The following is a 14,706-nucleotide window of genomic DNA, read 5'->3' as shown; positions in this document are numbered from 1 at the left end:
CAACCCTTTATCGGATGGGTACTGCGTAAATATCCTTTCCATTCTGTAGATTGTCTTTGTACTTTGGTCACTGTTTCTCTTGTGGTGCCGAAGCTTCTTAGTTTGAGATAGTCCCATTTATTTATCTCTGTTTTCACTTGCTTGGCCAGTGGCGTGTCAGCTTTGAAGATACCGTTGGCTTCAATGTCGTAGAGGGTTTTGCCAACCTTGTCTTCAATGTACCTTAGGGATTCTGGTCTGATGTTGAGGTCTGTAATCCATTTTGATCTGACTTTTGTACATGGTGATAGGTGGAGGCCTAAGCCCATTTTTTTACTGTATCTGTCCAGTTTTGCCAGCACAGTTTGTTAAACATCCTTTCCTTGCACCACTTCACATTTCTTGCTCCCTTATCAAAGATTAGATGATTGTATATTTGGGGGTGTGTGTCAGAGTACTCAACCCTGTTCTATGGTCAAGACCACCATTTTAATTACTAAAAATGGTTCAAACATTTGGGAAAACAATTTTGGACACTCCTCCCAAGACTAAGAATTGGGCTTCTATATAAGCCAGAAATTCCACTCATTGGCACCAAGAGCCCCAAAACTCTATTCAGAGAAGACATCTGCACTTCTCTGTTCACTGCAACACTCTTCATAATAGCCAAATATGGAAATAACCCAAATGTCCAAGAACATACAACTAAATAAGGAAACTATAATATATACAAACAATGGGATATTACTTGGCTACAAGATGGTATCTTTCAATTTGCTGTAAAATGAGTAAAACTGAAGAGTATCATGCTGAGTAAAGTCAGCCAGGAAAGAGATAGATACAGAATTACATCTCTCCTATGTGTGATATAAAGAATCACAGTAAGGGAATAACAAATTGCCAGAAGCAACAGAAACAGAAAACTGGTGTACAAAAGTAGCCTGGGAGACAGCAGGGATAGTGGGACAATTCAAGTGAGGAACCTTGAGACAAGACAACAATGGAAGGAAGCAGACACTCAGCTGGAGGCTATAGGGTTGAAACATTATATGCATACAATCTTATCTTTAACAGCATTTTAAAAATACAATGACTAAAAAGAAATTTTTCTAAGAAAAAGCACTGAGAGGAGGGCCAAGAGATAGTACAGGGTAAGGTGCTGGCCCTGCACCTGGTTGTCCCTGGTTTGATACCTGGTTCTGTATTTGGTCCCCTGAACACCTCCAGGAATGATCCCTGAGCACAGATCCAGGAGTAAGTCCTGAGTACTGCTGGATATGCATCTCTTTTAAAAAAATGCTGAGAGGTTGATATTTTCCTCATTCAGCATCGCATATATACAATTTAAAAGATATCATAAAAGAAATAAAGCTGTCCTATTTGCAGAGGACAAAACTATTGTATTTATTATTTATGGTAGTTGAAGTAACATGTTTGTAAGAGTGCCAAAATTGATCCTCTTGATGCACATAGCTACAACAGCTCCACAAACAAAGTGCAAAGACCTTCCACCACTGCCCTAATACTACTTCTAGCCTATCTCTTCCTTACCCCACCAAGTCCCATACTCCCACTGCTTGGGAATCTCAGTTCTGCGTTCAAAGGTCCAAGTGTTTACTATCATAAAACTGTATGTCAGGCACCCTCTGCTCATCCCATACAGGTACCCGGCCCCTGTCGTAGCTCCTTCCCAGAGCCGCGATTCTATCTAAACCCCAGGAAAGCCAGTTTTCATCCTTGATCTGTAGGGGATAGGTATTGAGGCACACCACGGGCACTCAAAGGTGCAATGTTCTGGGGCACCCTCTGTTCATCGCATACAGGTACCCAGCTAGTATCAGGGTTCCTTCCAGGAGCTGTGGCTGCTCACGCGGCCGTGAGTTATTCTCCCCCCTCCACATCCCATAGAACCATAAGTTACCCTCTTAGTTGGAACTCTCAGTAGGTTAGCTTCACCACCAGAAACACAGTAGCCCATAACTCAGTAAGCTCACCTCAATTAATACTGCATCACAAGCAGAATAGTAAGAGTAAGCATGAAGGGCTAAACCACATAGGTCACAATGGTAAAGCAACACAGAAACCCACCAAGCTTACTTATTGAAGAAGCTAGCCCAGAAGACCCCAACAGCAGTGAAGGACTAGACAACCTCTCTGACAGGGAATTTAGAAGGGAGGTACTGAGGATGCTTAGGGAGCTAAAAGAATCAATGGAAAGCAATGCCAATAAAATACAAGAGGATTTGAAGGTAGAAATGTGGAAAATGCAAACAAAATTACAAACGGGTATGTCAGACCTGAAAAACCTGGTAGGTGAATTAAAAAACTCAGTGGAAGGCCTCAGTAGCAGAGTAACAGCTGCTGAGGACAGAATCAGTGAGCTCAAAGATGAAGTCCAGAAACTCTCTATAAAAGAGCAAACAATGGAAAAGAGACTCACAATCCAGGAACAGATAGTAAGAGAAGATCGTGATGAAGCCAAAAGGAGTAACATAAGAATTATTGGAGTCCCAGAGGGAAAGAAAGAAAATCCTGATGAAGAAGAAACTGTCAAAGAAATCATTGCTATGATGTGCCCAGAGCTGAAGAAAACATGCAACCACATTCAGGAGACCCGAAGGGTACCAGCTAGAAGAAATCCAAATAAAAATACCCAAGACATGTCCTGATCAAAATGACCAAAACCTTAGATAGAGACAAAATCCTGAAAGCAGCAAGATCAAAGAAAGAAATTGCCTATAAAGGAACATCCTTAAGATTTACAGCCGACTTGTCTGATGAAACCCTAATGGCCCCAAAACAGTGGTGAGATATAGTGAAGAAACCCAATGAAATAAATGCTTCACAAAAAATACTTTACCCAGCTAGACTCTCATTCATAACAGAAGGAACAACACACAATTTCACAGATAAGCAACAGCTCAGGAACTTCATAGAGTCAAAACCATGATTACAAGAACAACCGAATGGGCTACTTTAAGATAAGACAGGCCCCTCAAATACACCAAATTTCAGCAGAAAATGGGACAAAACCCCCATAACAACAGTCTCTCTCAATGTCAATGGGCTAAATGCACCAAAGACACAAAATGGCAGGATGGATTAGAAAATTGAACCCAACATTCTGCTGTCTGCAAGAAACATACCTCAACAGTCAGAGCAAACACAGGCTCAAAGTCAAAGGCTGTAAAATAATCCTACAGGCAAACAACTCCCATAAAAAAATCTGGAGTAGCCATCCTAGTATCAGACCATATTGATTTCAGACTGAAGAAGGTCACAAGAGACAGAAAAGGTCATTTCTTATTGATAAAGGGATCTGTACAACAGGAAGAACTAATAATACTAAATATATATGCACCTAATGAGGGACCAGCAAAGTATCACTGTATCACTGTCATCATGTCATCCCATTGATCATCAATTTTCTCAAGAGGGCACCAGTAATGTCTCTGTTTGTCCTAGCCCTGAGATTTTAGCAGCCTCTTTTTAATCATTCTTTCCAGCGATGCCACATTGGAGGCTCTTTCAGAGTAACAGGAATAAGACCCATCATTGTTACTGTATTCGACAAATCGAATATGCCACAGAGAGCTTGCCAGGTTCTGCTATGTGGGCAGGATGCTCTAGGTACCTTGCCAGGTTCTCTGAGAGGAAGAACTAGGCTATAAGAGGTCGCATGCTTCAGGGAAAGTCTCTGGATCTTGGTAACTGATGGGATTACACGGTGCTGGGGCAGTTTGTGGGTGTGGCTGCCAAGCTACTGGAAAATGGGGGGTCTGGGTGGAGGAGGCCCAGTACGAATCTGAGCAGGCTTCGAGATCTCAGTCCCAGGTACCACACACATGGGTTCCTCTGCCGGTTTCTTCAGGAGTGAGGCTCGTCCGAATGTGTGGAGAGAGACCTTCAGCATGGCTGTGGCTGGGTTCCAGAGGTCTTTGGCTGCCAGGGTTCTTCTTGGGGCGGGGAGGGAAACTCAACCCACTCTGCTCCAAGGGGCTCCGGTGAAGACAGCCAGGCACAGACCAGCAAAGTACTTAAAACAACTACTCATAGACTCGAAGAAAGACATCGAGAGTAACATAATACTAGTGGGAGACTTCAACACTGCTTTATCACCTTTTGAATGATCAACCAGACTCAAGCTTAGCAAGGACATACTATATCTGAGGAAAGAAATGGAAGAAAGGGACTTCTTAGATATATACAGGACACTTCATCCTAAAAAAGCTGAATACACATTCTTCTCAAGTATGCATGGAACATTCTCCAAGATAGATCACATGCTGAGCCACAAAACATACCTCCATAAAATTAAGAAGATGGAGATTGTATCAACGATCTTCCCAGATCATGATGTGCTGAAATTAGAAATAAATCACACACACAAAAAGAAAATGAATTCAAACACCTGGAAATTAAACAGCTCATTAAACAGCTCACTATTGGACAATGAGTGGCTTAGAAAGTAAATCAAACAGGAAATCAAAAGATTCCTGGAAACGAACATGAGTTACCAAAACTTATGGGACAGAGCAAAATCTGTGTTGAGGAAAGTTTATAGCTCTACAAGCATTTCTCAAGAAGGAGGAGCAAACCCATATAAGTAACCTAACTTCACAGTTTAAGAGCTTGGAGAATGACCAACAAAAGGAGCCCGATCCGAACAGGAGGAAGGAAATAATAAAACTCAGAGCAGAAATTAACAAGATGGAAACCCAATAAACAATCCAAAAGATCAACAAAACCAAGAGATGGTTTGTGGAGAAAATAAATAAGATCGGTAAAACTCTAGCAAGACTCACAAAAAAAAGGGAGAGAGAAAACTCTAATAAAGCGAATCAGAAATGAAAAGGGGGACATTACAATAGAAACTACAGAAATTCAAAGGATCCTCAGAGATTACTTTGAGAATCTTTATGCCACAAAACAGGAAAACCTCTGGGAAATGGATAAATTCCTAGATTCCTATAGCCTCCCAAGGCTGAACCAAGAAGACTTGGAATACCAGAACAGACCTATCACTGTCAAGGAAATTGAAACAGTAATAAAAAGTTTCCCCCAAGCATAAAAGCCCTGGCCCAGATGGATTCACTAGTGAATTCTTCCAAATCTTTAAAGAGGACCTACTCCCAATCCTCTTTAAGCTTTTCCAGGAAACTGAAGTAATAAAAACACTTCCAAACAGTTTCTACAAAGTAAATATCACCTTGATATCAAAAGCAGACAGAGATACCACAAAGAAAGAGAATTACAGACCAATATCCCTAATGAACACAGACGCAAAGATCCTCAACAAAATATTAGCAGATAGAATCCAATGACTCATCAAAAAGATCATACACCATGACCAAGTAGGATTCATACCAGGGATGCAAAGATGGTTTACCATTTGCAAATCAATCAACATAATTCATCATACCAATAAAAGTAATAATAAAAACCATATGATCATATTAATAGATGCAGAGAAAGCATTTGACAAAATTCAGCACCCGTTTATGATGAAAACTCTCAGCAAAATGGGCATTGAAGGGACTTCCCTCAATATAGTCAAAGCCATCTACCACAAGACCATGGCAAGTATCATTCTCAATGGGGAAAAACTAAAAGCCTTCCCTTTAAGATCGGGCACAAGACAAGGCTGCCCACTTTCACCACTCCTATTCAATATAGTACTGGAAGTCCTGGCCATAGCAGTTAGACAAGAAAAAGATATCAAAGGCATACAGATAGGAAAGGAAGAGGTCAAGTTATCACTATTTGCATATGATATGATACTATACTTGGAAAACCCTAAAGACTCTACAGAAGAGCTCTTAGAAACAATAGGTCGATATAATAAGTGGCAGGCTACAAAATCAACACCCAAAAGTCTATGGCTTTCTTATATACAAATAATGAAAGAGAAGAAATAGACGTTAAAACAACAGTCCTGTTCACAATAGTACCTCAGAAAATCAAGTACCTTGGAATCAGCTTAACTAAAGAGGTGAAGGACCTATACAAGGAAAATTACAAATCACTACTTCACGAAACAAAAGAAGACACTAGGAAATGGAGACACATAACCTGCTCATGGATAGGGAGAATTAACATGATCAAAATAACAATACTGCCCAAAGCACTATACAAATTTAATGCTATAGGATATCCATTACATTTTTCAAAGAAATAGACAAAACACTCCTAAAATTCATATGGAATAATAAATCCCCACAAATAGCTAATGCAATCCTTGGGAAAAATAAGATGGCTGGCATCACCTTCCCCAACTTCAAACTCTTCTAGAAAGCAGTAGTAATTAAAACAGCATGATATTCGTCTAGAAACAGACCTGAAAGTCAATGGAACAGAGTTGAATATCCTGTCACAGACCCTCAAATCTATGGCAACTTAATCTTTGACAAAGGAGCAAGAAATGTGAAGTTGAACAAGAAAAACTTCTTCAACAAGTGGTGCTGGGAAAACTGGATAGCTACCTGCAAAAAAATTGAACTCTGACCTCTGTCTAATGGCAGGAACAAAAGTCAGATCAAAGTGGATTAAAAACCTCAATATCAGACGTGAATCTATCTATAAAAGGAAAATGTAGACAGAATTCTCCATGACATTGAAGCTAAAAGCATCTTTAAGGATGAAACAGCACTGACCATGCAAGTGGGAACAAACATAAACAAATGGGACTACATCAAACTAAGAAGCTTTTGCACTTCAAAAGAAACAGTGACCAAAAGAAATAAAGAACTCACAGAATGGGAAAGAATATTAACCCAGTACCCATTTGATAAGGATATTAATATCCAGGATATACAAGACAATAGTAGAACTGTATAAGAAAAAATATCCAACTACATCAAAAAATGGACAGAAGAAAGGAACAGAAATTTCCTCAAAGAATAAATACAAATGGCCAAAAAGGCACGTGAAAAAATGCTCCACATCACTAGTCATCAGGGAGATGCACATCAAAACAACAATGAGATATCATCTCACACCACGGAGACTGGCACACATTTGAAAGTACAATAGCAACCAGTGCTGGTGTGAATGTAAGGAAAAAGGAACTCTCTTTCACTATTGGTGGGAATGCCATGGTCCAGCCTTTCTGGAAAACAATATAGACAGTCCCTCAAAAACTAGAATTGAGTTTCCATATGACCCTGCAATACACTTCTGGGAATATATCCCGAGGATGCAAAAAAAGCACAGAAGAAACAACATCTGTACCTATATGTTCATTGCAGCACTGTTCACAGTAGCCAAAATCTGGAAACAACCGAAAGTGCCCTAGAACAGATGACTGGTTAAAGAAACGTTGGTACATCTACACAATGGAATACTATGCAGCAATTAGGATAGATGAAGTCATGAAACTTGCTTATAAATGGTTAAACATGGAGAGTAGCATGCTAAGTGAAATGAGTCAGAAAGAGAGGGATAGATATAGAAGGACTGCACTCATTTGTGGAGTATAGAATAACATAACATGAGGCTGACACCCAAGGGCAGTATATAGATATAAGGGCCAGGAGGATTGTCCCATAGCTGTAAGACTGCTTCATGAATGGAAGGGAGAAGACAGATGGAATAGAGATGGGATCACTAAGAAAATGATGGCTGGAGGAATCAGTCAGGATGGGAGATGTGTGCCGAAAGTAGATAATAGACCAAACCTCTCAGTGTCTGTTTTGCAAACCATAATGCCCAAAAGTAGAGAGTATGGGGAATACTGTCTGCCATGGAGGCAGGGGGAGGGTGGGAAAGAAAGAATATACTGGGGATTTTGGTGGTGGGGAATGTGCAATAGTGGAGGGATGGGTGTTTGATCATTGTGTGATTGTAACATAAAAATGAAAACTTGTAACTATCTCATGATGATTCAATAAAATTAAAAATAAAATAAAATAAAAATGTTATCCACCAGTTAAAAAAAACCTCTATGTCAAAACATTTTAATGGATAATGCATTTTAGTGTGTAAAATTCTAAAATTGTCATACTAGAACTAATAAGTAAATTAAAGAACTGAAGCATCTAGATTAATATTAGAAGCAATTTAATTTACTATAAATCATCAACAAATAATAGTGGCTTTTTGAGCTTTTACTTATAATTGTTTCAGACCCATAGAACATTTAAGAATAAATTTTTCCAAGTATGTGTATGACCTCTACTCTAAAAGCTACTAAATAATTCTGGGGGAATATTAAAGGCCTAAACCAATAAAGGGAAACAGCATTTACCTGGCATAGAAGAAATAATATTCTGGTAAGCAATTAACAGTTGATTTTTTCCCTTAAAAGAAAAAAATAAGTAGTGCAGAGTTTGCCAGTTATATAAATTTATCCCGTCACTAATTAAATTTCAAAAAATTTTATAAGTCTCTTGTATTTTAGCCTGAATTGTAGCTTACCAATGTTTGAAAGACTTAATATTGCTAAAATGGAATTCTTCACCAAATTTACCAATCTCAATCATATAGACCAAGCACTTTTAAACAATCTAGTTATGATGTAAATGGAAATGCAAACCACTAAGAATGTTCAGAACAATCTTGAGAGAAGAACAAAGTAAAAAAACTACCCATACTTGATATGTTACCTTAAAAGTGACACTGGCAATGTGCTATTGCCAAAAAGATGACCAATTGAACAGAAGGGAGAACTCTAAAATAGCACCAGTATGTATAAATATATAACCATTCACTTTATAAGTCTTTTCAACAACCGAGCTAGAATAACTGATTCTTCATATGGTCTAAGAATAACCTTCATTTCCATACCTCATACAATAGTTAATATAAGTTTTAGATCTAAAATTAAACCCATAAAATGTCTAGGAGACAATATAGGAGACATCACTTAAGGTTAAAGACAGTGTGATTGTAACCCAAACATGAAAGCTTGTAACTATATCTCATGGTGATTCAATTAAAAAAAAAAAGATAGTAGGCTTTTTAGGACACAATGCAATAAACAAATAAGAAAAAATGATAGAGCAGTCTTCATAATTTCAAAACTTCTGCTCAACGAAGTACATGAATATGGAACTAAATAAGTAAATTCCCAACTAGGAGATAACAGTCATAAATTCTGTATCTGATACATGCCTAGTATTTGACTACAGAAAGAACAATCCATAAACAGTAATAGGCAACAGGTTTTAATAAAGTTTTAATTCATAAACACATGAAAAATAACTTATATTAGGTATCAGGAAAATTAAAATTAAGATTATAATGATGGGCCTGGATGCAGTTCAGTGGTACAGTGCTCCTCATATCAGCAAACAGAGTACTGGTAGCCCACCAATCCATACCAGCAAGAACCCAGGAGATCATCATCAAAAAAGACAGAATGAAGGTGGGGGTTTGAGCAGAGCAATAGTTCAGTGGGTAGGTGCTTCCTAAACACACAGCCAACCTGGGTTCAACCCTAGGCAGCCCATAAATATGGTCCTTCAAGTCCACCAGGACTGATTCCTGAGCACAGAGCTAGGAGCACCAGACATCCCTGAGCACCAAAAGTTGTGGCCCCCAAACAAAAAGAAACATAACTCACCCGCATGAGACTCAAACTTCAGTAAAGCACTGCTGTATCCTAGAGTAATCAAGATGGACTCTTTCCCAATTCGGCAACATTCGGTGTCTCTATTGAGTAAGCATTTGAAAACACAGGCACCATCAGCTACAAGAGAGAAAAAGAATTAGGAAAATCCATTTTGAGCTTTATAAAGACTTCAATGACATCCAACATTTCTCTCATTTCTAAAAGTTTCTTATTTCAGTCTTCTTAATATAAAGGATATCTCCCTGGGTATATGTGAATATGAAGGACAGTGTTAAAAGTGATGAATCATCTCACACCACAGAGACTGGCCCACATCCAAAAGAACAAAAGCGACCAGTGTTGGCGCTGATATGGGGAGAAAGGGACTCTCCTTCACTGCTGGTGGGAATGCCGACTGGTTCAGCCCTTTTGGAAAACAGTATGGATGACCCTCAAAAAATTAGAAATTGAGCTCCCATTTGACCCAGCAATACCACTTCTGTGAATATATCCCAGAGATGCAAAAAAGTATAGTAAAAGTGACATCTGCACCTATATGTTCATTGCAGCACTGTTCACAATAGCCAGAATCTGGAAAAAACCCGAGTGCCCAGGAACAGATGACTGGTTAAAGAAACTTCGGTACATCTACACAATGGAATACTATGCAGCTGTTAGAAAAGATGAAGTCATGAAATTTGCATATAGGTGGATCAACATGGAAAGTATCATGTTAAGTGAAATGAGTCAGAAAGAGAGGGACAGATATAGAAAGATTGAACTCATTTGTGGAATATAAAGTAACAGAATGGGAGACTAACACCCAAGAATAGTAGAGATAAGTACCAAGAGAAGTACTCCACAGCCTGGAAGCTGACCTCACGTGCTAGGTGAAGAAGCAGCTCTGATAGAGAAGGGATCACCAAACAAAGGGTGCTAGGCAGGCCCACTAGGGATGGGAGATATGGGCTGAAAATAGACTACAGACTGAACATGATGCCTACTTAATACCTCTGTAGCAAACCACAACACGCAAAAGGAAAGAGCGAGCAAATGGGAATGCCCTGCCACAGAGGCAGGGTAGGGTGAAGGGGACAGGGTGGGGGTGGTGGGAGGGATGCTGGAACCATTGGTGGTGGAAAATGGGCACTGGTGGAAGGATGGGTACTCAATCATTGTATGACTGAAACGTAAGCATAAAAACCTGTAAGTCAGTAACTGTGTCTCACGTTGATTCACTAATAAAAAAAATGTTAAATATTGACCAAAAATAAAAATAAAATTCATCTGTAATAAATAATTAATTAATTAATTACATAAAAGTGATGAATCAAACCATAGTTAACACTCGGCTCGATATGGACTCTAATTTGTTCTTGTCTTCACAATCAGCCACCCCATTTCCAATAACTTATGTAGTTCCAAAATAATATTTTCTTTTTTAAAATCCTATCAAGAAAGACCAATTCTAACCCTCTGGGTTATTTTCTAAGCACCAACCATGTGCCAGAGATAGCACAACAAATCTCTGTAGTAAATATTACTATGGCCAGTACTCCTAAAGACAAGGCAGAAAGAGTTTGTTTCCAAATATGCCCAGGTAAAAATTGGCAGGCTAGTAACTCACACCCAGGTACTTGACTCTAATTTCCATCTTTCTTGAATCACAGTGTACCAAGGAAACCTGGATAAAGGTGAAAGTTTAGTTTCTGAAAGCAAGACTTGTGGTAAGGAAAGGAAGTAGGATTTTGATGAACTCTCACTCATAGAGAGTTGGGAATTAATCCTAATACTAAGTTTACAGATAAAACCACCCTTTATCATTAGGGTGCTGTAATATGGTCAAAATTGCAATAAACTTGTGGTTTTGCTTTTATTGCTGACTTATCTCTGATTTACCCTCAACACCTAAACATACTGAATTTTGGGGGTTTTGTTTTTTGGCTTGTTCTTGGTAGAATGAAACTGCTTATCTAACAGGTGTCTGTCTAGACTGAATAATGAAGATAATTTCTAAAATCCAATTCAAAAAACAAATAACTATTATTCTCTCATTATAAAGTAGATCTTAGGTCCTATCCTAATACCTTCCTTTTTCTTACAAAATTGAATATAATGGATATACTAAAACATGATTATACTTCAAATTCTACTAATATACATGAGCATATGTACATTCATGCACACGCATTCAAATCACATGCAGAGTGAGATAACCAAATATTTTCATCTCTTAATGATGGTAATGTTTCGCACAAAACATCATGACTGATTAAACAGTGTAGATGTTTTGAAAACATTTTCCTGGCATAAAATATGTAAAATATGATTACAGGTTTAGTTATTATAGTCCCATCAGAGTCTTGAAGGCATCAGGACCTCTCTGCAGGGTAATTTTGAGTGTAGATGTAAAAGCAGCTTGGGTATTTTAGATGATAAGTTTTATTGAAACAAATTTTTCTCAAGATGCAGAAATTTTTAGCACTAATTATTTCTCTTGTGGTTTAGAAGACAAAGAAGAAAGAAGGAAAGGGAATTCTAGCCTTCTGTAGTCCCAGGCTGTTATGACTCATGGGCAGAGATAATCTTCACGATCAGTATCTTTCTCTCTCTGAATCAAAACCTAGAGCAGTACTTGAAAAAAATACTAGATCAGTTGAAAGCATTTTCTCTGCACTGACTGCATACCATTCCAGAATTGATTTTGAAAAATTCTAAATGTATCTGGCTTAATTTTCCTTATCAAAGTAGGTTCATAATTTTTTCATGGTTTGATTTTGCTGTAATGTTAATAGGATTTATATTGAGTTGTCTTCCCCTACTTTTATAAATTGTAAAATATATATTATATATTATATTTCATATTCTCCCAACTCTTCTTCAAATGGGGGTGAACACTGTCTTTTGTAAACCTGTCACAAAATCTAGAAAAGTATTAATAAAGTGTCAGAATTTTTTGATTAGCACATGAAAAACTGTCCAAATAACTTAAGAATTTGAAAAGCAAGAAGCTGAGAAAATATTTTCAACAAATATAACAAAGATATAATATAACCAATAGATTAAAAAGTTCTAAAAACAATAAAATTAGGCATTCTGCAACATTAATGGTAAAAATAACAGAGATATAATATCACCAACAGATAAAAAGTTCTAAAATCTTAATAAAAATAGGTATTCTGGAACATAGTCTGTAGGATTAATGGTAAATAATATGTCACTGTCACTGTCACTGTCACTCCCTTATCGATTTACTCGAACAGGCACTAGTAACATTTCCATTGTAAGAATTGTTGTTACTGTTTTTGGTAAATAATATGTGTCAATAAAATATGAAAATGAACCTTAATAATTTACATAATGAGGTTATTGCATCTATCACTCATCAACATTTTTTAAAGTTTATATTGTCAATATAGAAATTATTGAAAATAAATGTCAGTTACTAGTAATGTAAATTTCCATATTTTTGAAACACATTTTTCCCAAATGGGTCAATATTTCAAAATTTATGTATTCTTCACTAGGTAGTTTATTTATAACATTTTTTCCTGGGAAATACTTTATCAAGCATAGATGAATGCATATTCAAGAATATTTATCTTAAATTTGTTACTTAAACTAAAAAACACAAAGATCAGAATCACTTATGTGGCTGGTTAAATCTAACATTGAAACTTCATATTCACATTTTAGAATAGTATGTGTAATATTATTATAAGAAGTTAGTGTTGTATTTTTCTTCATAGAAATCTATTTCAAAAGGTATCCACCAAAATGTCATCTCTGCTTTCCTGGATGGACAGGTTTGAAGTCCTTTATGTGTTTTCTTTATTGACTCCTGCCTTGTTTGAATTTTCTATGGAGCTACTTACTTTATTATCAGAAAAAATACAAAATCTGGAATTTTTTATTTGGTGAAAGACAAAAGACATGTCATCATAGGTACTACATTCAACTACATTCTCATCATCAGTAGGTTTGATCATTCTTTTTTTTTACTACATATTAATACTTCACTGAAAAAAATCTATTAGGAGCCTATAGATAGAACAGGGGTCAAGGTACATGCCTTGCACGCAGCCGATCCTGCTGCTGGCCCCACAGATTTGCCAAACAGCACTAGATGCGACTCCAGAGGTCCCTCACCACTGTCCAGGTTCCCTGGGTAATCTGCAGCACAACAGGGCCTGGGCGGCACTGTATTTTGAGTCTTCACATTAACCATCCACCTGATTAGCTCCAGACATCTGAGTATCACTTGTGAAGTGCCCTCCCTCTGTATTGCAAACGATAACGTCTCCCTCTGTATTGCAATCCATAATGTCCAAAAGGAAAGAGTTTGAGAGAGAGAGATCAGAGAGAGGCAGAGAGGGGTGGGGGGAGAGTGGGAGGGAGGAATGCCTGCCATACAGGTGAGGGAGAGGGATGAGAGGGAAATTAGGGACACTGGTGATGGGAAATGTACACTGGTGAAGGACTGGATGATGGAATGAAACATTGTATCAGGAACAACTTTGTAACTGTGTATCTCAGGCAATCCAATAAATTATATTTCGATTAAAAAAAAGATTTCTGGAGGAAATGTTAAAATAGATGCTGTTGCAAGAGTAAACTACTTGTCTCTCTCTCTCTCTCTCTCTCTCTCTCTCTCTTTCACACACACACACACACACACACACACACACACACACACACACACACACACACCCTTACCTACTCAAAGCCAAGTTTGCCTCAAGACACATATATCCCACATCTGAAGGCATGTGATCACAACACAGGATGAAGACAAAGAGGAGGGACTGAGCACCGAAGAGGGTCCAGAGTGTGGTACATACCAGCCACCTTTACCAAAGGCATGACCTGGCACGAGAGATACCAAGATGCAGAAATAACAATCCCCCTTTCCCTCTGCAGTGAGAGACTGCACTGCAAGAAACCCAAACTCTGGAATTTAAGATCAAACAAAACAAAACTGAGTCAGAAATTTTATCCAAGCAGCAGCTAGACAGCCTGAGTCTCCTTCCTCCTCCATCAAGGAGCAGAACAGCCATGTAGCACACCAGGAGGTAAGGAATGTGAGAATGGCTCTTGGCAGAAACAGGGCAGTGAGGGTTGCAGGATGGGTCTCTCCTCTAGATCGCTCTTCACGTCACCCTCCCTGGCACCACTGT

At 38.1% G+C, this 14,706-nt stretch overlaps 1 protein-coding gene across 1 annotated transcript in view; it reads right to left on the bottom strand.

Annotated features, from left to right (window-relative positions):
- Positions 1-14,706, bottom strand: part of LOC101538484 (histone-arginine methyltransferase CARM1-like) — a 306,619-nt gene that overhangs the window by 183,672 nt on the left and 108,241 nt on the right. The window contains exon 2 of the mRNA XM_004600332.2: positions 9,542-9,667. Coding sequence (XP_004600389.2) covers positions 9,542-9,667 — 126 coding nt within the window. The remainder of the gene's footprint in view (positions 1-9,541; positions 9,668-14,706) is intronic.

This window comes from Sorex araneus, chromosome 1, assembly GCF_027595985.1.
Source record: "Sorex araneus isolate mSorAra2 chromosome 1, mSorAra2.pri, whole genome shotgun sequence".
In the NCBI taxonomy this organism is placed as follows: domain Eukaryota; kingdom Metazoa; phylum Chordata; class Mammalia; order Eulipotyphla; family Soricidae; genus Sorex; species Sorex araneus.
The sequence above is the reverse complement of the archived record's forward strand: the minus strand, read 5'-3'. Positions and strand labels throughout refer to the sequence as shown.